General features: G+C 41.0%; 1 protein-coding gene across 1 annotated transcript in view; it reads right to left on the reverse strand.

The window, feature by feature from the left end:
- The window catches only part of KDR (kinase insert domain receptor), a 47629-nt gene extending 39063 nt beyond the window's left edge, over positions 1–8566 (reverse strand). Inside the window, exons 1-4 of the mRNA XM_063135168.1 lie at positions 8397–8566; positions 3131–3221; positions 976–1172; positions 157–299 (exon numbers count right to left, since the gene is read on the reverse strand). Coding sequence (XP_062991238.1) covers positions 157–299; positions 976–1172; positions 3131–3221; positions 8397–8469 — 504 coding nt within the window. The 5' untranslated portion in view covers positions 8470–8566. The remainder of the gene's footprint in view (positions 1–156; positions 300–975; positions 1173–3130; positions 3222–8396) is intronic.
- Between the last annotated feature and the right edge of the window lie 16866 nt (positions 8567–25432).

Consider the following 25432-nt stretch of genomic DNA (forward strand, 5'->3'; position numbering starts at 1 on the left):
CTAGGGGGTGATCAAATCACCCACCACACCTTTACTTCCCCCCTCTTCCCCAGTTCCTTACTGTCAACTCCTCCTTTCCAAAATGTAAAAATATGTCAACTGGACACTGGGAACAGCTGAAACAACTGGCAAAAGGCATTATGTTGCTTGTCTTACCGCATAAAGTGATACATTTAAGTTTGATGTAGACCCAAGGCATGGTATCACCACAGTTTTGTTTCCAGTTATATATATAACGCCAATTTGATCACTAACTGATTTCACAAATGGAGATCTGTAATCTGGAAGATCTGTAAAATCTAGAGAAATTTAAATAAATATTACTAGTTTGCATGAACCTCTTCTTTCTAAACAAAAGATTACAAGGATGAAAATTAGAGATTCCATGGGTAATTGCCATCAATGGAACTAATGGTAGGTTGAAACCCAATGGAACCCATCATGCTTGTCAATAGACAAGACAATCAGCTAGGTTGTTGTGAAAATGTGACATTAAGGAGAAGAGAGGGAGACATCTAGAAACTATGGGAGACGATGGTTGGCTCATGTGGATGAAAACAAAATGTTGGTGGGCTGCACTGAAGAACATGGTTTGAAAGCAAGGACAGGGAAATTGTTGTCCTCCAGCTATTGTTGGACTCAGAATCCCATCTGCACCAGCTTGCATGGCCAATGATCAGAAATGATGAGAATTGGGGTCTAACAACATCTAGAGGACAACAGGTTCCCCACTTCAGTTTTAAAACTTGCCACAGGGCTGTTTTTCCTCAGAATCTCTGACACACAAACGCTGTTGTTTCTTTTCTTTTATAACAATTCTGCCGTTTCTATTATAAATAATTCCGATATATGTGTAGGACTGAAAATGAAGTTTACTCAGAAGTAAGTCCCATTTTCTTCAACATAATGCAGCTTTAATCTTCAATTTCTTAATCTGTTAAATAGGAAAAGAGCATTTCCTCAGTAAACACCTACCTTGTACATAAACATAAATACTTGACGTTGTAGTGTTGTCTTGGTAAGAGCACTTGTAGGCCCCTGTGTCACTGCCTATGACTTTGGTAAGTGTGAGCATCTTACAGTAGACATTGTCTGTACAGTCAGTCACCGCTACACGGTTTTCAGAACTTGTCTGGTTGTTAGGCCAAAGCCATTCCAAAGCTCTTTCACCACTAGTGGGGAAATTGAGAGATATAAGGATACAGAAGTGAGAATATCCCCACAATACTAAAGGATGATTCACACGGGTGTGCTTATCACTTGATAAACTACAGTATCAAGCTGTGTGTCTGAATGAGTCATCTCAAGCCAACACCACCTAAGGTCAGCTCAAACACAATATATTTCATAGTGTGTACCATTCGTCTGAAGCACGCCTAAGGCACTGATCTTTATTTCCAACCTTAATTTTATAACAGCCTGTTCTCAGAAATAGTTAGATTCCATTCAGTTATCATGCAAAACCATGCTAATCCATAGTTCAGAATTTAAACCATGGCTTCCAAACATGGAGGCAGACAATGGCTTAGAACTGTATGTCTGCTTTCATTTTATATCTGCCAAGCTCTCCTGTTTCTTTGGTGCAGTGGTCTCTGGAGGAGCAATAGCTGTAGCTATGATTTATCAATTCAGACATCACAACAAACCAGTTAGAAAAACCATGGTTGACAGCCCCCATTCAAACAACCTGACTCTACTTTGATAGCCTATTGTGAACGGTAGTTTGTCAATATGTACATCACATGGAACAATTAAGCATACCTAATCATGGTTTGAGCCTTATTTCATACCTAACCATGGTTTCAGCCATGGTTTGAACCAATGTCTATTTATTTAAACTGGATGCATTGCGTTGGATCCAGACTTAGCCATGCTTAGAGTAGACCCATTGAAATCTATGGGACTTAAGTTAGTCATAATTAAATTAGTTTTCATTGATTTCAATGTGTCTGTTCTAACTATGGCGGAGTCTGGATCCAACTCATATTTACAAAAACTCTTCCAATGTGCTATGTGTTGTAGTGGTTTTCAATAACAATTGGAAACCACAATTAGCATCCGTAGACAATGCTGCCTATGCTTAGCATTCTCTTTTGCTATGTACACAGAAAATCACTGAGGAATAGGCAAGCAATGTTCCAAAATATAAAGTTATGTGAATCCCCCTTTTTATACACACAGGGAAGAAGACTGCTACCAGAATAAAAGATGGTGAACTGAGACATTCAACGCTTATGTGGGGTGAATGCGGAAGTCATAAATACATGCAACATTAGCAGTCTTCTTACTAAACACCTGGCTAGTCTTCTCATTGGCAGGTAGTTTTAAGGGTGAGCCACTCTGAGGAAGAGGAGAGGGAGACAGAGAGTATATGGAAGAGAGAAAGAGGAGAGAGAGAGAAGAACATATCAGAAAGAGGGGAGAGAGAGAGAAATGTTGGCTCCATCTACCTTGGCTCCACCCACTGCTGCCTTCAATCCTCCCCATCTCGGCAATGTGGCCCACTACACACAGATTACACCTGTGAAATACTGTATGTGGCCTGGCTCTCTTGAAAGGGTCATCTGGAATTATCTGCTCTGCAGGTACCTTTCTCCAGCGTAGCTGCTATCTGTTTGTGGCAGATTACAGTCTGGATCACAAAGTTTGATCTATGAGTGGTCTGATAGATGGTTCTGACTTAGAAGATGGGAGATTATTTTTTGTCTCTTCAGACTCCTCAATTTTGGAAATATTCAAGGAAGATGCAAGGGAAGGCATGGGTGTTTTGCTCATTTACTATCTTTGGGGGAAATAATTTTATGAAAGGTGGTATGGAAATACCCTAAATACTTAAATACACTTAATAGATAAAATAAAAATCTCCCATTCTGCTAGGGCTCAGACAATGTCTTTCTTTCCCCCACCCCAGCCCTCCCTGTGTCATAGAACTTTAAATAGTTAAGCCAGACCACATTGGGAATACTTTAGGCATCCTTGGATTTCCCAGTTCTTTGTTTGCATTCTACATTTTATGTAACTCTCTATTATGCACCCAAGACAAGGAAATCACAGTACAAAGGAAAGAACGTAATTGGGGGAGGGGGGAACTACATACAAAATGACCATCACCTTGATGCTCCATCCTTACCTGCAAGTAATTTGTAGTGTATCATTTGCAGTTACAGTAACAATAGATTTTTGGATACTAAGGGATGGTGGATCCAGTGAAACAGATGAGCCTGCAAAATGCAAAAGATCAAAAACTGAATAGCCTAAGAAGCATGCTCAATAGAAATGTGATTATATCATGTCACACATATGTTGCTTGTATATTTAAGTGAGCATATGAATTTGGGATGCATGCCAGATTTGTGTATGTAAAGGGGAATGATACCATTGACTACTATGGGATAGCGATTGTGCATTTAAATGGTTAAATTATGAAGGATAAAACATGGCCTTTCACACATCATACAGAAATTCATAAGCTCTGTCATAACAGGAAGAATGGGCAGATGGTCAGAAGCTAGCAACTCAACTCTGCAATTCATAAAGCTAGGGTGGAGTTCCTGTTTTGAAGTATCACGAACTTCAAGGTCTAACTAAAGATATGCGACATTGAAATGAAGTGAACTTGGTTTCACATGATGATCTCATTCACTCGGGGATAATCGACATCTTTTCTTTTTAAACACTTTTTAAACATAGTTAGCCAATGCTTCGAATTCATCAACTCCTTTGCTTTGAGTTATGTGTCAATATAAACTTTCGGTCACTGATCTGAAAGCTGCCTTTCTTGGCTAGGAAAGAACTTGAAAGGGAAGACTCCAGGGTGAAAAAGCTGGATTAGAACTTACAAAAAGTTTGATTAATAAACATATCTACCAACCGACAACTGCATTTGATGATGTGAATTGTAGCCCACAAAAGCCTACCCAAACCTGGTGTCTTCTAGATGCGTTGGACTACAACTCCCATCATCTTCTACCCAACCTGGCCAATGCTATAATGACCATGTATTCTGCTTTCCTTTGTAAAGTCCTCTATTTGAAGGGATCCTCTGTTCAAGTCCAGTTTAAACTGGACTCTGTTCAAGTCCAGTTTAAACTGGTCCAAGTCCAGTTTAAAGACAAAGAACCATAAGAAGAGAGACCCAGCAGCAGTTAGCACCACGACAACAGGCTGAGCAGGCACACAAATCACCTGGCCCTATCACTCTTTGAAATGGTCACCTCAACCATCCACCCAATAATCTGCCACCATTTTGTTAACTGTTGTTAAACATTATTATTACACCAGCTTTCAGAGGCTCTCTGTTAAACTAATTGTGTAGGTGAAAGTAGTGAGCAAGTAATTCTGGGCATCCTTTGTCACTTTGTCATTCTTTGGTTTGAATCATAAGCTAGCCTAGATTTCTCAGTATCTGACAGATATTTGCATAATAAACTTTAAATTAAGAGATGGTTTTAACATACTGTTTATTGCTTCTGTTGACCAACTGAAACTGGCAGGTTGATCAGTTTTTGACATGTTTTGGGTTTGATCCAGACTTAGTCATGCTTAGAGTAGACCCTTTGTATCTGGTCAAGAGGGCAGGGCTCCTGCAGCTTTTGCTGTTGTGATGAAGAGGTAATTTCACCAGGTGCTGCATGCATACAAATGACACCTGCTGAAATTCCCCTTTCAATACAACTGTGAAAGATACAGGAGCCCCAGCCTCCTTTTCATATGGTCACCCTATCTTCAACTTTGCGCACACCACAAATGCAATGACTTAAAATATTCCTGCGACAAGCATCCCAAACAGCAGAGAACATCTGCTAAAATCTTAAATAAGTAAGATCTCTTTTCTTTGGTAGCTTTCTAGAATTGGGAAGTAGCTTCTGTAGTTATGATCAAACTTAATCAGGCATTACCAAGGGGCCAACCGTAGGCAGGCCAACAGAAACAAGACCTGCTGAATGTTTATGTCTCTCAGACGTAATTTTAAATTCTGCTTTGGCAGCCACAATGACCTGGTTCACACATTACGCTAATCTAAGGATTGCCGAATTCTGGGTTATTATGATGTGTGAACATGGCTATTGTTTTGTTACCTAACTGTAGATCACTTTATCCCCAAAATGCAGAAGTTAATATCCAGAAAAAGCTGTGATTATAGCTTCACTCCTACACCAATTTACCAAGAAGTAAGCCCCACTGAACTCAGTGGAATTTCCTTCTGAGTAAACATGTTTAAGATTGCTTTGCACATGCCATATGCACATTAGTATCACTCACAGAGTAATCCTACAGATGTCTACTCAGAAGTAACTTCCACTGGATTCAATAAGGGGTCCTGGATCCACAGGGGTCCTTCTCCGTGAGCCCCTGCCAAAGGAAGGGAGGCAGGTGGCTACTAGGAGGAGGGCTTTCTCTGTTGTGGCATCCCGGCTGGGGAATGAGCTCCCCAGAGAGGTCCCCTGGCGCCTGCACTGTATTCTTTCTGTTGCCAGATGAAGACCTTCTTATTTTCTCAGTATTTTAACACCTAATTTAACTTTGCTGTTTTAATCCCGCGTTTTAATCTATATCAATTTCTGCTGTGTGGTTTTATCCTGGTTGTGCTTTTTATATTGTATTTGTATTATATTGTATTTTGTATTTGTGTTTTTAGACTGTTGGTTGTTTTATTATGCTTTTCATGGTTTTAATTTTTGTGAACCGCCCAGAGAGCTTTGGCTATTGGGCAGTATAAAAATGTAATAAATAAATAAATAAATAAACAAGGCTTATTTCTAGGTAAGTAGATATAGGAGTTTAGCTTTAAACTACAATCTTATGCACACATCTTGCAGTAAGGTGCTGCTAATTGTCATTGATTTAAATGGAACTCAGGAACGACCACCTTTGCCGGCTCACAACCAATGTAAATACATTCTTCTCTCAGTCATCCTCAGAACAATCCTGCTTATGTGAATTACACCACCTCAAGGAAGACAGGAAATAAAGAATAAAGGTGAATAAAGGAAGCCAGACAAGCAATAGCCCATGGAAAAAGATAAAACATTAAAAAGTAAAAGTAAAAAATGAAGATACTAAAATTTCATATCTCCAAAAAGAGAAATTAAAAATTATCTAGAAACCGAGTTCTGCCTATCTGGCCATATTTCCTTGTAAAACTGAAAGACAGGGCTTTATACACAGAGATATCTGAACAGACTGGTAGATCTCTGGGTCATTTGCAGGAGTTCAGTAAGGATTTCTGTTCCCCAACTGTTTAACAAGAGCAGCAACAAAATGATTCCCTCACCATCACTGGAGGCTGGTGGCTCCAATGTCAGTGGGTTTCAGTCAGAACCAGTCAGAACTCTAAAAGACCTATCCAAGGTGCTCCAAACCCTAAATTATATTACAAACATGACAAGAACATAAGGTAACCAGGAATGGATTTTAGTGAGGAAAGACTGTGATACTCAAAAATGTTTTGCACCAGAGTCTAGTTGGTGGATCCCAAGGTTCCTATAAAAACAAGTAGATCCCGTATACTGACCCCTGCTCTACACTATACATTTTGAAAATGGGTATCACAGATTGTGGATCCTCTGCTCACTGAGATGAGAAAACATCTTTCCCATATAAGTATTCACTGTACTTTATTATGAGTTGTGCAATACTTAGAACAGCACTAATATAATAATACTCCAGTTATCCATCTCTAATAAGGAAGCACCAGAAACCAACCCAAAGAGTCCTTTAGCCCTTCAGGACCTTGGCAGCATCTGAGGTTTGACATTCTCCTCCAGTGCCTACCACCTCGTTAGCACCAATAATATAGCCACAGCAGATGCCCCAGGGCTCTCCTTCAAGAATAAGTATGGTACTTAATGTTTTGCTGATTATTTCCTTTATCATTGTACAAAACTCATTGTGGTCTTAATGATTAGTTCAATCTTCCAAGAACCTCCTTTCCCCCAAGCAATTTGAAAAGTGGTCAGTATTGGTTGGTTGGATTTTTATTTTTAGTACTTTGTTTTTCTTTTATAACTCACATCGCTATAAAGTGCCAATTTGTGTCATCTTAATGACATAGCATATGCAAATAAGTAGTAGAGGGATCGATTCCCTTACACTGTAGGGCCTACAAACTTCCACAACCTGGAACCCCACCAGGTAGGGATGATGGGAGTTGCAGTCCAAACACAACTGCTGGGCATTTGGCTGGGAAAGTTTAGGTCAACCATGTCTGACAGAAGTTCAGGAGAGTTCATAAAAGATGTTTTCTATATAGGAAACATGGTGGGCATGGTTTACAAAAGGCTAATGCAGGCATGCCATATACATTGATGACAAAAATAATGATGATGATGATGTTGTTGTTGTAGAGTATTTGCCCCTCTGCAACCACAACAAAAAATGGTGGTGGCTTCCTATAGTGTTTTGTGCATACACACAGTAATGTGGACAGACATGTATATTGTTTACAAAGAATGATGTAGTATTTTTTAAATTAATTTATTACTGTTGCTGTTGTTAATATAGCACCATCAGTGTGTGTGAAACTTTGCAGAATACAATACCACAGGTCCCTGTCCAAAGGAGCTTACAATCTAACCCTTCTACACATTTTTTACCCTTACACATAAGTGATAAATCATCCCCCTTTCACTCTTCTCTCCCCCACCCCACCCCCACCCCACTTTCAGAAACACCTGATTTGGCTTTCTGTGTCTAGGGCAAAACTTTTCCTTGCTTTCATAACGAGAAGGTGCGAAGGAGGCAGTTCCCCCCCCCCTTCCTTTTCTTACTTCCCCTTCACTCCCCGTGCCTAGATCGCAAGCGCGACCCACCTAGGACGAAAGACACATGAGCCCATACCGAGGTCCAAACTACCTCGGGGGTGGTAGTTTCCTCTCTCGATCTCTCTCAGCCCGGTGAGTAGCTTGGCCATTGGTACCGCCCTACAAAGCGGTAAGAGTTTTACGACATACATCTACTGTCAACATGGTCGCGTGTATGAAGCTCCCTGTGGGTGTCAAGTCTCCATGGGGTCAGGATCGGAAGCTAGGTCCATTCCCAAGTAACTGTTTCTTCGCCTTGTGGATCCTCGCTACACCACGCGACCACGACTACTGGTGAACGCAATTCCCATTTGGTTTGCTGCTCGGGCTGTGTGCCAAGCGCTGTATCGCACACGGAACACCGTCGCCTTATTCTTCGCACCTTCCTCCTGTGAAATGGGCCTCCTCTCCTCTCCCCACCCCTACATCCACCCAGCTCCATGGGATGGCTCAGGAGGGCTTGGGGAGAATCTACTTGAACCCAGCAGGACTGATCCGATTCCTGGATCCAGCTAATCCTCAGACTGGAAGGAAGGAGCCAAGAGCTCGGCTGTGCTTCTTACTGGCCACACGGATCAAAACCCCACCGCTCACCTGAATCGACCGGCCAGGGCTCCGCGGCAAACCACAGCACGATGATCAGACCCAGATCTGCGGCAAGCTCCATCTCTCTCAAAGTAACCACAAAACCGCCACAGCCACGAAGGTCCCCCGGGTGAAGCCACCGGGCGAAGGCGATCCCTCGACTACAGCCCTGACATCAGCCAAGGAGCAACAACGACGTAAAAACGACAACAACAGCCCAGCCCACCCTCTGCTGTTTCCTTTTAGATCCAAGCGCTTCGGCAAACCAGCGGAAGAAGCGCAGCGACGAGCGCTTTTGGCTGGGAAACTCTTGCGGATTCCCTTCTAGCTGCTCTCTCGCACTCTGCACAGCCCCGGCAGGAGCCTTTCCCGGCAGGCGGCGTTTGGCAAATCAGCGGAGACCAATCCCCGGCCTCAGCGCTTCTTGTCTGGGTCGGAGGAGGAGCTCAAGATGCTAGCCCCGCCCCCAAGCCCGGCTTCCACGCTCTCTCTAGCACAGCCTTCTCCAACTTGGTGCCCTCCAGATAGCTTGGACTGCAAGCTGGCTGGAGGATTATGGGATTTGTAGTCCAACACAAGGTAGATCTTGGTCTACTGGTAGATCTCTGAGGAATTGTGGTAGATCAGCAAGGGATCCTAAGCACAACGGTTTAACAATAGCAACAACTAAAAGCTTCCTTTGAGCAACCTTTTCTCTCTGTGTGAATGTGTGTGTGAGCTCTCTCTCTCTCATACACAGAAAATAGGTTGCTGAAAATGAGGATGGGGGAACAGAAGGGGTGTATGTGTATGAGGTTCGTGAGCTCAGCTCTGGCACTGAGAACATATTCCTGGCTGAGCATGTTCTCCCAGGTGGCCTGGACCTTAATTCAAGCATGTCTCCGCTCTCCCGAGCCATGCTTTTACAGAGCTTCTAGTAAACAACAACAAATAGATTCCACAAGTCTGAAGTCTATTTGCCCCTAACAGAGCCGGCCCTACCATTAGGCAGAATGACACAGCTGCCTCAGGCAACAGATGCTGACAGACAGGGAGCAGCTGTGGGGCATATGTATTTACCTGTCCACCGCCCTGAGATCTTAATGATGTAGGGCGGGATATAAGTGTTTAAAATAAATAAATAAATGTATGCTATCTGGCCTGCCTTTCACCTCCAAAACTAGTCTGCTGCTCTCCGGTGCAGTGGAGGGCATTGTACCATCACCAATGTGGAAGTAAAATTCAGTTGCCAGTCTGGCGGGCCTCTAGACATGGAATGCTGGGCAGGTACTATCTTGGCCTTTGTCTCAGGCAGCCAAATGTCTTCAGCCCCTGATCTAGGACAATGTAGAATCTCTTCCCAAAGATGTTTCCAGAGAAATGGCTCCTAGTGAGAACAATCAAAACTTGGCACTGCGCATGTTTTCCCTTCTTCTTCCTTAACAGTTTTTTTTTCCTGGTAAGAAAAAAGATGGAAGAAAGATGAAAAACTCAGAAGTGCTACGAACTGAATGTTGTATTCACTCCTGCAAACTTCATGAATGAGCACAATAAAAGGTTTGTCCGGAAAGCACTTCAAGGCTGGAAGGCATAATGTACCGTTCATATGGCCTGCCATTGCCATTCACTACATAGACACTGTTGGGGAAATAATGAGACATTCACCTTTTTTCTTGTTGATACTGAAAAATGCAATCCTATGCACGTGTAGACAGAAAAAGTTCTACAACTCCCAGCAATCCCCAGGACTTTTGTTTTTGTCTAAACATGCATAGCATTGCACCCAAATTAAATGTTTTCTTTTTCTAATCTCCCATCATGTATTTATTCATTTAGCCATGAAAAGTAATAATCATACCATACAGTATCCAATAATCAAAATCAGAACTACCAATAACAGAACAAAACTCAATCCCTTAAGACAGTTATTATAATAAAATAACTAAATACAGAAAAGGAATCAACTGAAAACTTTATGAAGTCACCATATTTTTGTCCAGAAGCCTAAAAGAATTAAGTCTTGGAGCCTGCCAAATCTCCCAAATTGTCTGAACAAATCCTTCCTAAAGAGTTAAAACTAATTGATTGTTAAACTAACATTGGATGCCCTGAGAACTTAATTCTGATGTAACATTTAAAATGAACCTGTCCTTAATGACTATCTTTTGACCTGCTGCATTTCTCAAAGTCTTAGCTAAAAGATACTATGAATTTCCAAAATAAGGAGACCATTCATCAAGGTTTCTTGTAGCTGCACTCAGAGGCATTAATCCCCATGAGCCAAGTTTAATTAATTGTGCCCATTTTGTGTGCATGCTTATTAAAATGATGGTTGATAAAAAATACTTGCTTCCCACCATTAATGCTGAAGACAACATTTCTGTCAAAGGTGCATAACAACAGTAGAAAGACATAATGGTGTTGCTGAAATAATTTTCTTTGTTATGACGAATTTTAAGCTTATTACCCTACAGCTTTCCAAAAAGGCATTTTACATTGCCATCAACAGAAATTTCAGCTATTGGACAATACAAACTACCATATTACATTCTTGCTAAAAAAAACTGTAACTGTCACTGATGCTATATCAAAGCTTTCTGAAGTAGGGAAAAGCACTAAAACATCCAGTGTTTATAAGTTATGTGGCATGTGACACACTTTATGGGTTTTATATGAAAAAAGGGTGATTGTAATGTACAGAACTACTACATAAGTAACACATCCATACCAGTTTTCATTGTCCCCTTCAGTTCCTGAGAGAAATAGGTTTCTCCTTTCAAGGAAATAAAACATTTAGCTTACTTTTCTTAATAATCCTAAGGCCTTAGCTAGACCTAAGATTTATCCTAGGGTCATCCCTGCCTGCTCCCGGGATATCCTGTATGTCATTTACGTGAACAGGGATGACCCCAGGACAATCCCAGGATAAACCTTAGGTCTAGCTAAGGCCTAAGACACTTTGCTATCTGAGAAGGAACAGTAAATAGTATTTCTCCCCCATCTCCATCGAAGTCCACAGTATCCAAGGCTAGTCATATTATTTTGGTCCCGGGGCAGAAAATCCCTCTTCCCTGGGTTCCCCTATAATGTCTCCCACTTTCAAGGAAGTTAGATCCTCTTCCAGAATTCCTAGGAGACACACTTACATGGCCAAAGTCCTATAGTCAATATGTTTTGTGTATATTAGTAAATTCAGCCTGCATTCTGCAACATAAGTTTTTATTATTTGTTCATTTGTTAAATTTATATACCACTCTACTGGCAAATGCCCTCAGGGCAATTCACAACCCTGTCTGCTACTGGGAATGCCTCAAAGACTGATTAAAATGTGAAGAGCCAACTGACATCCCAGAGTTCAACATTTTCCATTCCAGGTGTGGCTTGGTTTCCTCCATGTTAGTGTGCCGAACCATATTATGTAGGATTCATTTCCAAGATATATCTTCAGTTTGATTTTTTTTAAAAAAGAGGGAGGTAGGGAGCTAAACAAACATCTCCTATTAGCTATACTGGATGCTCACCATCTTTTGTTTGTGCATCTGCTTCTCCCTTCAGTGGCCAAAACCTCATTAAACCCAAGGCACAAAGGACTACCAAAAGCTCATGAAAAACGCTCCAAAGGCTCTACAGGGAATGAGGAAGCACTGGTGTCTCCCAGACACTCCCAGTGTATGTCTCCTCCTGCTGCTGCTTCTCAGTCAGTCACGATTCCTCTCCCCAGACCTGCCGTGAGCACTTTGCCGACAGACAGGTTCTGGCCGAAGGAGTCTGGCCAAGACAGGAGGCAGCAGCAGCAGGAGCAGACACAACAGCAAGCTGTCTTTCATTTCCTTAATTGTGAAAAACAACAACTTGGGGAGAGAGATCCTGGCACAGACGTTCCAGTCTTACAGTCAGCTTTGTAATTTCTGTAATCAGTGGGCAATATAAACAGCTTCCCATTTACAGCAGAAGAGCAAGCTGATTTTTTAAAAAATAAATAAATAAAACAGTACAGAGGCATTACCTTTTCCTATAATCTTCTTACTTAATAAAATCACCAAATTGTTGGGCTGTGGGGAGGGAAGGGGAGGCGAGGGGATTTGAAAGTTACCAAAGGCAAGTAAGAAATAATTTTATTATTATTATTATTATTATTATTATTATTATTATTATTATTATTATCAATAGCAACCACAAGAAATATTTGCATAACACTTATGAATGTTGGAAGTGCTTACATGCATTATCTAGTAGTAATCCTTACACCAACCCTGTAAGGCATTGGTATCTCCATTGCAGATGGCGGGACCGAGGCTAGGAGACAGTGGTTTGCCTCAGAGGAGGCCCTAGTAGGTTCATGACAGGGCTGAGATTCAATCTAAGGATTTTCTGATTTATGGCTCACTTTCTTAGCTGCTATGCTAAGCCAATCCATGGTGGTAGCAATGGTGAAATGGTTGAATGACAAAAAAAAAAGTAGGGAGCTTCAAGGTCCATGTTAAAAGTGTCTGCAGGACAAGGAATGTTTACTGTAGTTATACCAATCAGCTAAAACAAGTGTGTTGTGTTTCATGCTACTGCTCAATCTCACCTGATTAAAAAAAATCCATCCTGACCCTAAATATGCGAGAAAAGCAGACTCTATTGAATAATATTCTGTCTCTTGCTATGGTGCAGTGGTTTTTTACCAATACAAACCATCCAAAAGGGTGCCCTCCAGATGTTTTTAGACTATAACTTCCATCAGCCCCAGCCATCATAGCCAATGGTCAGGGAAGCTGTATGCCAGAAACTTCTGGGGGGAACCAGATTGATTACCCCATTCTGACTGGAGATGTGGCATTTCCCCCTATTATTGCAATCCAACAGAGGCACTGAAATGGAAGATTTATTAAGCCATATATGGCAGTCAAATAAAGATTTGACTGCCATATATAGATGGCAAACTGCATTTGGTTTCAGCATGCATTAGAAAAACATGTAAGTCCTGTTCTTAAACACTCCTGTGGATTCACCATTAGGAAATATATCATTGCCTATTGTTCAAACATGCGTGAAGCATAAACTGAAGCATGAAAATGATGGATCAATAAGCTAAAACATTTCAAATCATTTTTCTAGACACCCTCTTAATCTATTCTAAAACATCTAAGAACTGTACACCAACGATGTAATCTACTTTATATAGAGAATTGCTAACCAATTCACCTGAACAGAGATATAATTCAGTATCTTTTGATCTAGCTGCTTATTATAGATTGGGGAAACACATTTATCATTAGTTAAGAGATGTCAATACAGCAGATTCATGTGGAGAGATAAAGTTGAAAAGATGTGAGTTTTAAGTATGTTGTGTACCACTTGGGAAAGCACTGTTCCTTCTGGCCTATCATTCATATCATATATAATAACAGCAAACTAAGGTGCTGAGTTATGATAGCTACATAGCCAAAATTGGGCTACTGAGAAACAAGTGGGAGGCATCAACATGTCCAGGGGAACTCCAATTTTTGCAACAATAGAACAAAACTTTAGTGGGGGAGCTATGAAGACAACAGCCCAGTGACAACTGGCCATTCTCAATGATCACAGAATGTCTGTTGGGGGGATGCAAAATGAAATAGAGTACCCTGAAAGAAGACATGGCTGGCTGGCTAGAACACTGAGGCGAAGCACACCACATTTTTTTGCAGGTTCTATTTCTCTTTAATTATAGAACATTATAGAATTATAGTATTATAGAACATCCCTGACATTCTGGGGTGTTAAATTGAAGAGGCTATGAAAGCCATCACCCAAAAGATATCTAGAGGAAGATGAAGCAGACTTCCCTTTCCGACAGAGTTGTAACTGTGCTCTAAACCATGTAATTTAAGTTTGACAAAGATGAAATGGTGATTTCAATTCAACCATATGAGATATTGAGAAAGGGGAAAACGTGAACACTTTGGATGCCCAGTGTTATTGACAATTGGACAGAAAGGGGGGAAATGACATAACATAATACATGGAGTTACAGTGACTGTTACAGTAAATAGTGGGCTCCCACAGGGATCGGTATTGGGACGAATTCTTTTCAATCTGTTCATAAATGATCTGGAATTAGGAGTGAGCAGTGGCCAAGTTTGCCAACGGCACCAAATTATTTTAGGTTGTTAAAACACAAAGGGATTGTGAAGAGCTCCAAAGGGATCTCTCCAAGCTGGGAGAGTGAGCATCCAAATGACAAATACGGTTCAATGTAAGCAAGTGTAAGGTGATGCACGTTGGGGCAAAAAAAAAAAACCAACTTCAAGTATAACCTGATGGGATCTGAGCTGGCGGTGACCAAACAAGGAAGAGATCTTGGGGTTGTGGTGGACAGCTCGATGAAAATGTCAACCCAGTGTGCGGCCACTGTACAGAAGGCAAATTCCATGTTAGGCATTATAAGAAAAGGAATTGAGAATAAAACTGTTAGTATCATACTGCCTTTATACAAATCTATGGTGTGACCACGTTTAGAATACTGTGTACAATTCTGGTCACCACACCTAAAAAAGGATATTATAGAGCTGGAAAAAGTGCAGAAAAGGGCATCTAAAATGATGAAGGTGCTGGTGCATCTCCCCTATGAGGGAAGGTTACATCAACTGGGATTGTTTAGCCTGGAAAAAAGGAGGCTAAGGGGGGACATGATAGAGGTGTATAAAATTGTGCAAGGTATAGAGAATGTGGATAAGGAGACATTTTTCTTCCTCTCTCAAAATACTAGAACCCACGGTCATCCCATGAAGCTGGCTGGTGGGAGATCCAGGACAAATAAGAGGAAGTACTTCTTCACACAGTGCATAGTTGAATTATGGAACTCACTACCACAAGATGTAGTGATGGCCAACAGTTTGGATGCCTTTAAAAGGGGGTTGGATAAATTCCTGGAGGTGAAGGCTATCAATGGCTACTAGTCCTGATGGTTGTGTGCTATCTCCAGTATTCGAGGCAGTAAGCCTGTGTGCACCAGTTGATGGGAAATATGGGTGGGAGGGTGCTGTTGCACCATGTCCTGCTCGTTCATCCCTGGCCAATGGCTGGTTGGCCACTGTGTGAACAGAGTGCTGGACTAGATGGACCCTTGGTCTGATCCAGCAGGGCACTTCTTATGTTCTTATATGCTAATATATACAAAAATAGATTTCAGAAGTCAGGAGAGCCATATAAATTTTGCACTCTGCATGTTCAAAAAAAGCAGAATGCTACCTTTAATGTTTTCCCTCACTGATTTCCCAAAGTATCAAAAGCACAAAGCTTTTCATGAGTTTTCCATGAAAAGCTACAATTGGCATTTCCACAGCAGGATGTATTCCCCTTGTGCCAGCCCTTGGAATGGTGGGCATCACATGCCCCCTTATGTGTCGACATCTGTTGACCTCCTAGGTGCCAAAAGAGAGACCTCCTGAGTGGTTGAAGGGTGGAAGATGAAGAGATCAAGGTCATGAGCACCTGCCAAAGAGACATAGTGAAACAGATATGGAAACATATTTTGTGGCAGACATGACTTGAAGTATGATAAAACAACAACAAATGAAGTTGCTGACTGAACATTTTTAAAGCCAGAAGTAAATTTTACCAATTTCATCTATCAGTGATTAACAAGGCCTTCTCTGTATATCCAAGTCATCACTAGATTTTTCGGTGCTAAGTGTCCCACATCTTTTCTTCTGAATCCATCTTGGAGAGGAGGGGAAGAGAACTTCTTTGGACAAACTTTCAGGACTGGACCTCAGCCCATTTGTCCATTTGCATTCCCCTTCAGCATGGGGAGAAGGAAGAAAGAGGAGAAAGAGGAACCTAAGCTCCTATCTTTTTTTTCTAGCAAGCCTGCACAAGACTGCATGCTCTCTGCCCAGCTTCATTGACAGCTACACTTTAGTCAGGATCCATGCTATGTAGAGTAACTTAGGAATCAGCCCCACTTCTGAGTAAACACACATAAGATTCCACTGTCAGAGAGTTTCACATCCTGGTTGTGCTTTTTATATTGTATTTTGTATTTGGGTTTTTAGCTTGTTGGAGGTTTTATTATGTTCCTAATGGTTTTAATTTTTGTGAACCACCCAGAGAGCTTCGGCTATTGGGCGGTATAAAAATGTAATAAAAAAATAAAAAAAATAAAATTGTCAAAATGCACTCGGAATTGGACTATGCTAAATTCAGCTTTGTGACATATGTATTCGATGATAAGGTATACAAGTGGTGAAATTCTGTTCAGATCTTCCATGCACTTGGCAAGATAAATTACTTTAAAATAGAGCATGTGTATCAAAGGACCAGCTTACATATTAATTGACTAATTGTTTGAAAGCGTATATATCCTGCTCTTCAGCCGGAAAGCTCCCAGAGCTGCTTACAGATCAATGAAAACAACAAGCCCCAACCCTCAGGCTTATGATATAGAAAGACATGGTACAAAACGAAAAGGGGATGGGGAGGGAAAAGGAAAACAAGAAAACTCAAACAACAATTCTTAATGTTATAAAGTAGGGGTGGACAACTTGAGGCTCTTCAGATATTTTGGCCTACAACTCCCATTAGCCCTAACTAGCATAGCCAACAGTGAGGAAGCATGGGAGTTCTAAGCCAAAGCAGCGGGTGACAGTGGTGGTGAAAAGGTAAACTCAGTGGGCAATTACCAGCAGCATGGCTTAAATAAGCCATGGTGGCTTGTGGCACATACCAGCCAACATTGTGAATATTCAAGCTGTTGTGGGCAGTCACCACAGCTTATCGTGTCATATGAATCCAAGTCGGGTGCCTTGTTACCATGGTTAACAAGCCACCCCGGAATCCAAGAACAGCCCATGGGTTCTGGGTGGCTTTTTAACCATGGTAACAAGGCACCCTGGCCAGGTTCATATGATACAATATGCTGCAGCAACCCCGTGTCATGAATTGAATATACACAATGGTGCCCAGCATGCATCACAAACCACTGTGGCTTTTTTAAGCCACACTGCCAGCTGCCAAGCCTGTGAACCCAGTCGTTGAGGGAGGGAGCCTATTGAGAGTGTCTTGCCCAAGGGTCCTCAAAAACTGGAGCTGTTGTTGTTGATGATGTTGCTGTTAAATACAGCCATAAGGCAGCCTGATTTGGATCATGTCCACAGTGCTGAGGGAGGGGGGTTAACTCTGGCCCCAACCTCCATTCCTCAATGGAAATAACATCCTGGTGCTATTAGGTGCAGTGTGCAATTGTGTTGCACACAGCTGAGGCTTTTTTTTTTTTTTTTTTTAAAAAAACCACCTCTAGAGTAAGTGTACATGCCCCAAATTTGGATTGGGACCAGCACACATCAGGAGGGGAGGATTAAACCTCCCCCTACCATTTGCTTCTCAAGCCACTGCAGGGGTTAAGAAAAGAAAAAAAGGCTCCTTTGATACCAATGCAGACTTTTTCTTTTCTTTTTCTTAAGTACCATGGAGAGGGGATTTCTGGAAGCAAACTGTGTGTGTGTGAGGAGGGTAATGCTCCCCTCCCAGTGTGAGATGGTCCCAATCCAAATCCGAGTAAAATAAATAAAAACAAAGATAAGTCTTAGCTACATGCTATGCCATTAACATAATGCATAGTTCAACCATGAATAAGGTCCTAAAGGGCGCTTCCAGAAGAGGCCATTATTGTGCCATTGCCCTGCCTCGTTCACAGAATTTTACAGGGGGTCCAGATCACATTGTCTCCAGTTTGTAATCTTCCTGTGTTTTTCAGGCATTCTTCCATCTTTTTTCTTACCAGCAAAACATTGCCTTTTGATTGATTGTGCTAGGAGCCGTCTGTCTGGAACAGTGGTGTAGTGGGGTGAGGGCCCACAGAGTGGAAGCACTGGGCCTTTTTGATTAGCAAGCATGATGACATCATCTCTCACCCACCCACCCCTCAGCTTTTCCCCTTCCCTTTGAACTTTGCTGCAATCCTCAGAGTATGTGTAGGGGAGGAGAATAGGTTTTGACAGGAATAATATATTGTTGTGAGCTCTCCTAGTTGTAATGAAAAGTATTTGGGGGTTACTTGATCTTAGAATGCACAATTAAGACCCTTTAGCTTTACAGTGCCTCTCTATGATTGTCAACTGATCATAATAAATTGTGTATTATGCTATATACTGGTGGGTGGGTGTGGGTATGTATATACACACAAATTTATATTGCTCCACAGAAATTCCTGAATTTTTGAGCTCTCTTTAGAGGTGTGATTAGGGGGTACTGTCATGCGGACCACTTGCCCTTCAAAATTTACCACTACATCACCAGCCTGGAATCAACCAAAGTTTATGTGACCCTGTTCCCCAAAATAAAATTAGGACTTCCCTGTATACATCTCTATGAGTGGGAGACTGTCCTTTATAATTTTTAAAAATACTTTTCACTAATCAAAACCACCATTACAAACATATATATTCTAGAGACACTTAAGAAATAATTTGCTGCTTGGTTCATTGTTTTCGCTGTTGTTGACATGGGTGCATCCCAGAATCCAAGAAATATCTGTTAAATTTACAAAGCAGGAGTATATACTCCTGATCTTTTAATAGTTAAGGCATAACTCCTCAACACTAAATGATCCTATCTACTCTTGCTTAAGGATGTACGAAACAATGAACCAGAAAGTAGAAGGGAAGCAAAGAAATAAAACCACTCAGGAATGAAGTCAGCCCACTTCTGCTCTAAATTATACCGTACAGCCAAACACTCTATCTGGACATATCAGAGAAGAATGGAAGAAACTTTCATCATTACTGCACTGCATAGTGCCCAGAATCAGTGAAAGTCATTTCCCAACGTCACTTGCTTTCCTTTTGAACAAGTATGTCATCAGGAAAATGAGTTGGGGATCACCACTTTCACTTCCTCCCCATTAGATCCACATGTTTCCTGACCTGCTGGCTTTTTCAACAGGGAGGAGTTGCCACCTGTGCCTCTGATCTGTCAGCACAATGACATCCTGTACCTGTCACATGTCCAAAAATTGTTGTTTGAACAAAAGTGACCACGTATACTACTACAGTTACTCAGCAGACAGATCTTTATGCCGACTTTAGTTGCTCCTTCTTAGCTAGTTGCTCACAGCACCCCTACAATGCAAAGCAAACCACTGACTTTGTCTTCTCATTCTAGCAATCCAAAGGGCCGGTTATAACAACTTCAGATTGGGCTTGTTTGTCAGTGCATTAAGATTTTTGTTGTTGTCCCAACTGAATGTGCACATGGTGAAACTGACCATGTTAATTAGCCATGTTAATGGTACATGAACTATTAAAGTGGTGTCAGAGCACTAACTATAATTTCTGACATGTGATATGCCTAAGCTTGTGCACTGGATGAAGAAACGTTTTACCTTCTGGACATGTCTGACCAGTAAAACCACATTCTGGCAAGCAATCTAACCAAGGTCTAACACAGGGGGTCACCAATGTGATGCCTGCAGAAACCTGTAAAAACTTTTTAAAAAAATCTGTTTTTAAAAATATACATACATGTATTTGTATTTATCCATAGCAATTAATACATATGAAACCTTCTACCTTCTACCAATTATACATAAGCTTCAACAAAAGCAGAACAAATATCCAAATAAGAATCCATTTGAAGGTGGTGTCTTTATTTCACCCATTGTAATATTGAAAGTGGTGTAAGGTCCTCAGTCCATTGCATTATAGGGGGTGAGTATTTAGCCTTCCAATGATGTAAAATTAGTCTTTTTGCTGTCAAAAGAATGCAGTGACTCCATTTGTGCTGACCATTTGTTAATTTCCATGAACCAGGTAAGTAATTTAAAAGAGCATGTACATCTCTGAATATTAAAGACTTTCCCAGTAAAAATAAAATAAAAATCTGTATAATAACCTCCTCCCAAAAAGAAGCAACTAAAGGACACTATCAAAACATATGTTTAAAAGAAGCATTAGCTGTATTGCACTGCCAGCACATAGCTGAATTAGACAATCTCTCATTAAAGAGACATTGTGGTGTTTAACAGACATGAAACAAATGTTTTTGCTGAATAACACACAGCCTAAGATCCACCATAGACACAAGGGGTAAACATCAAAGCAGTGATCCACTGATTAGGCATTTTGTGGTGGTGCCACAACAGTTTCTCAAATTCCCAAATGTGCTCATGGGTCCAAAAAGGTTGGGGACCCTGGCTAATAAATGAGACCAGCAACAAAATGTAGCAGTATGAAATGTTCATGTTCAGGGTTCCTGCCAGTCCACAGTGCCCTCGTTTCATATTCCACCCCCACTGGTTCCCTTTCCCCCAAACAGTCAGTTGGTATTCCATGCCTACTGAGCATGCTCAGTCCTCATTGGGCTGTTTGGGTTCCCCCACCCTAAGTCCCCCCCCCAGTATTTTTAGTACTTCAGCAAACCTTGGGGATCCCCCAAGCTTATCATATATCTCCCTCTTGGGTTTGAGTAGTGCCATTTTGGCTACATAAGGCACTCAGAGAATGAGTTTGCTATTAATGTATATGATAAGCCAGTAAAATACAGTTGACTGACACTGCCAATGGAATATCATTATCACTTCACTATTTACTGTTCAACCCACCACTTTGGCTGTCGGGTTTGATCTGTGGCCCAATCAGTTTTCTTCCTTGGCTCCTACTCCTGACACTACCCACAGGACCCCCCTTTTTTAAACCAAAAAGGAGGTAACCCCAATAGAAGGCAGTAGTAATAGAACCAGGCAATGTTGTTGTTAGATTTCTTTAGAAACAGTTCAGTTGGTCACTACTTAAAGTAAGCCCACCCACTTACATATGGAACATTTTTTTTTTAAAAAAAAAAGATTCTATCCAATGCTTTCTTCAATAGTAATAATTAAAAGCTCAAGGCATCTAGCATGGAACAATTGTGTTTCCACTACAATTTCCTAGTCTTAGGTGCACATCATAGGCAACCCCTACAAAATGCTTGTAGTCCATCGTAAGCTGAACATGAATCAGCAGCAGGACATGGCTGCAACAAATAAATAAATAAATGATAAGCTAAGCAATTCTAGGCTGCATTCATAGAATCATAGCTTCAGGAGGTAATAGTTCCACTTTACTCTCCTCTTGTATCCTGAGTCCAGTTCTGTGCACCACACAGAACAGTACAGACAAATTTGAATGGGTTCAAACTGGTGGCCATGTGTCTTACAGAGGCCACTGCTCAATTTGAAGGGCTGACAGAGGACTGCCCTCTATTTGAAGGTGTCCTCTGTTTCAGGGGTGAACAATTTGCAGCCATCCAAGTGTTGTTGGGCTTAACATGTGAAGAGTCTTCCACCCATTACATTTCCCCCCCAAATGCCATTATCATATCACAATTTGTGTGTGAGAACTGGGCCCCAGACAATGCTCAGGTGCCAGCAGCCCTGCAGCCATGGTGTGAATGCATATCTGGTGGGAAGCCTGTCTCCAACCTCCCAGCAACCTCTAATGCTCCTGACTCCTTAGCTGGCAACAGATAAATCCTCTAAAATTGTAATAAAACCCCTGTTTGAAGACTGACACTGATTTATTGCTTTCAAAGTACAATGTGCACAGTGCGATAGGTAGAAGCCCATTATGATTAGGTTGGCCAGACATCCTGTATTTCGAGGGATGCTCTGTGTTTCAAGAATACTCCAGGAGTATACCCCCCTTTTTTTCTTTTTTAAAAAGGATAATCTGGAAAACCCTAATTGTGTTTACAAAGAAAGGGAGCAGTAGCAGAAAGTTGAGGTTTTAGATAAGCAGGCCAGATAGTGGCTTACTTCTAATCTGCAGGCCTAGAAGCTTGTAAGGCTATGGCCACATCGCAAATCATAGGCTTGGTCTTTATAGGTGACTTTTCAGAATCTCGTATTTTCTTGTTGGTTTTGTATTCAGAAACAGCACATGTTTAGCCTTCATTAGTGCCATGAAAAACATGAAAACCAGGACCTACGGTCAGCTAAAGAAGCCCAGAAACTGAAGACAGTTGGATTGGGGTTTTCAGTGGCCTGGAAGCAGAGAGGGCTTCTCTCTGCAAACCTATCACATATTTCCCTGACAATCCCAGCCTCTATCCTCCAGCACCTACTAGATTAGGTGCATTGTGCATCCTAAACCTTCTTCTCTAACTAGGACTGGCAATGTGATTATATTATGTCTGCACTGTGTGCCAGTCCATTTTCAGGCACAAAGTTCTGGTTTTGATCTTTACAACTCTAAATGGCTTGGGGCAGTTACCTGAAGGAACTTTCAAATGTACCTACCTGGACATTAAGATAATTATGTGAGACTCTCTTCCAGATGCTCCTGCCAAATGAGGTGAGGCAGGTAGCTACTTCCCCCTTCCTTTCACAGCTTGCTGAAAATTTGTTCCTGGGAACTGGTGTTGCCTTGGGAATGGATCTACAATTTTGGATGGACAACTGCAGATAGTACACAGAGGGCCTAGGGACACTGAAACCTGAACCCCTTGCATCACATGGCAGAGTCCAATCTGAATGTCTGGAAGCCCTCCTCCACATCATCTCAAGACACTAACAATACACAACACCTGGTCAGCCTTCCTCCACAGGCCGTTTTCTTCCTGCTGCCCACTGCTAATGCCTGATGAAAAGATCTAGAGATCTTGAAACTTGCACACTTCTTGTGATCTTTGTGTTGACCTAATACAGGCACTAGGTCTGTATTAGGTCAACATGGATTTTGGAATCAAAATATTTGTTTCACGATTTCAGACAGCCGACAGAAAGCTCTGGCGTGGGCTGGTCCATGAAGTCACGAAGAGTCGGAAACGACTGAACGAATAAACAACAACAACAACAACATTTTATATATGGTGTTGTATTTTGTAATGGCCTTTCTGTCACAGACAGATAAATTCAATTCAAATATACACACATACTAACATGTTTTGAAGACTGAAGTCTTAAGGTCCTACTATGCTCACATTTGAAAGGCCAATATAAAGCCCAGGAAAGTTCAGATTCACCTAACTGAATAAGTGATATCCACACACACCCCTAGATTAGAACCATCAACAGCAATTGGATATGGCTTAAATCTTTTGTCACTAGAGATGCTAAGGGACTTTAATGCAGAAAGTGTTTAAATGACAAATGTGTATTTATTTTATATTGCATTCATCATGTTTATTTTTTATGATAATGTGAGTTATCTGTAGCTTGAATAAACTTTTCCTGTCATTCCAAGAGATTAAGTATCATTTTCACTGTAAACATTCCTTCTTCTCTATTTCTGATTTCCCTATGGGCACACCAATTCAGACGCTCCTTCCCATAATGAGCAGGCAAGGCCTAATAAATATATCACACATAAAAGAAAACCTGTGATAAAACCTGTGATATACCCTTCTGCTTATTTGAAGTTATTTTTGTTTTACTTTGTTTCCTGATTTTTCGTCCCTCACTCTCTTTTTAATGAGAAGCCATTTGATAGACGTGCTGAAAGTCTACAGTAATGGAAGCGTAAAATTGCCATGATGAAAAACTATTATGTTGTTTAGAAAATCAGCCTGTGATCTATATGTATCCAGGGTACTATTATTAACAGACTGACCAGCCCAAGACAGAACTTTTTCAAACATTTTGAATACCATCTGCATGACTGTAATGTCTTCTATCTTAAACTCCCCAGACTCCACCAAAAATAAAAAATAAAAAAAGAGTTTCACTTCTCCATATAGCAACTTGAAAAACTAAAGGTGGAAATCTATATCTTAAACTCTTGCTAAAAAGATGAATAGCTCTGTTCAGATGAATGACTTGGAACAATTTCAAAGGTGATAAAGAGCATCTGAAGGGGTTGGAGCAACTCCCCTATGAGGAAACGTTATGGCACCTGGGATTCAGTTTAGAAAAAAAGTGAGTAAGGGGGGGGGGACATGATAGAAGTCTACAAAATTATACATGGTGTGGAGATAATGAATAGGGGGCATTTTTCTCCCTCTCTCATAACACTAGAACCCGTGTCATCCCATGAATCTGATTGGTGGGAGACTCGGAATATAAAAGGAAGTACTTCTTTACACAGCACATATTTAAACTATGGCATTTACTTCCACAAGATATAGTGATGGCCACCAATTTGAGTGGCTTTAAAAGGGGATTAGACCAATTACTTGAGGAAAAAGCTATCAGTGGCTACTAATCCTGATGGCTATATGCTACTGTCACGACCCGCTCACTTTGAGACTCCTTTTTACTTTTTCTTTAAAGAATCCCAACCATGAATGTCGCTGGTATGCTGCTGCCCACTCTGTGGATTAAACTTCCTTTCTGTTCCCACCTCTGGGCCTCTCCTTTTACTCTACCCCTGGTTCTGCAATTCTCTGACCCCTTTTTGGTCCCACAGCAACCAGCTTGGCACTTTGTGCAGCGTTTTATTCACCTTTTACTTTACCACGAATATGTTTTTTAAGCCCTCTTAAAAATAGCCATGAGAAGGCCCTGCCTCTAGTGCTCACCAATCTACTGAACTTATTGCAGGCAAGTAAGTAGCACTTCTGAAGATGAACTTAAAGCACAGGCAAGTTCACAGAGTTGTAGGCCACCTTTCAAATAACCTGTACCCAATTGTTTAACTGCTTCCTCCATCCAGAGATTTTTTGGGGTAAATATTGGTTATTTAACCAGACAAACTCACAAAATAAAATAAATAAACCAGACAGCATTTTATAGTTGACTTTTAGTAACTTTATAGTTGAATTTAAATAACTTGAGATCAGATTTGTATTAACTTTTCTGTGAAATATTGTTTTCTTTTAAATGTTGGGTTCTTCTTAAATATTACTCTTGATTTGCTCAATTAAGAAAATGCTTCTGTTTTTGAACCCCATTGTGATATTCAAAAGTTGTAACCCATCATAACAATTAAAAGGTCAGATTTCAGAGCTAGTCATTCATTAGCAATAGCTGATCCTCCACAAACCACAGTCAAGCCTTTGAATGAGTATTTCAGCAAAGGAAGAGGAGGGGATGGTGTGGAAATTTCCTGTCCTGTTAATTGAAAATTTGGTGACTTCAGCAAGTTTATAAGAGCTGATGGAGGCCTTTTTCAAGAGGATGCAAC

This window comes from Elgaria multicarinata, chromosome 10 (assembly GCF_023053635.1).
Source record: "Elgaria multicarinata webbii isolate HBS135686 ecotype San Diego chromosome 10, rElgMul1.1.pri, whole genome shotgun sequence".
NCBI lineage: Eukaryota > Metazoa > Chordata > Lepidosauria > Squamata > Anguidae > Elgaria > Elgaria multicarinata.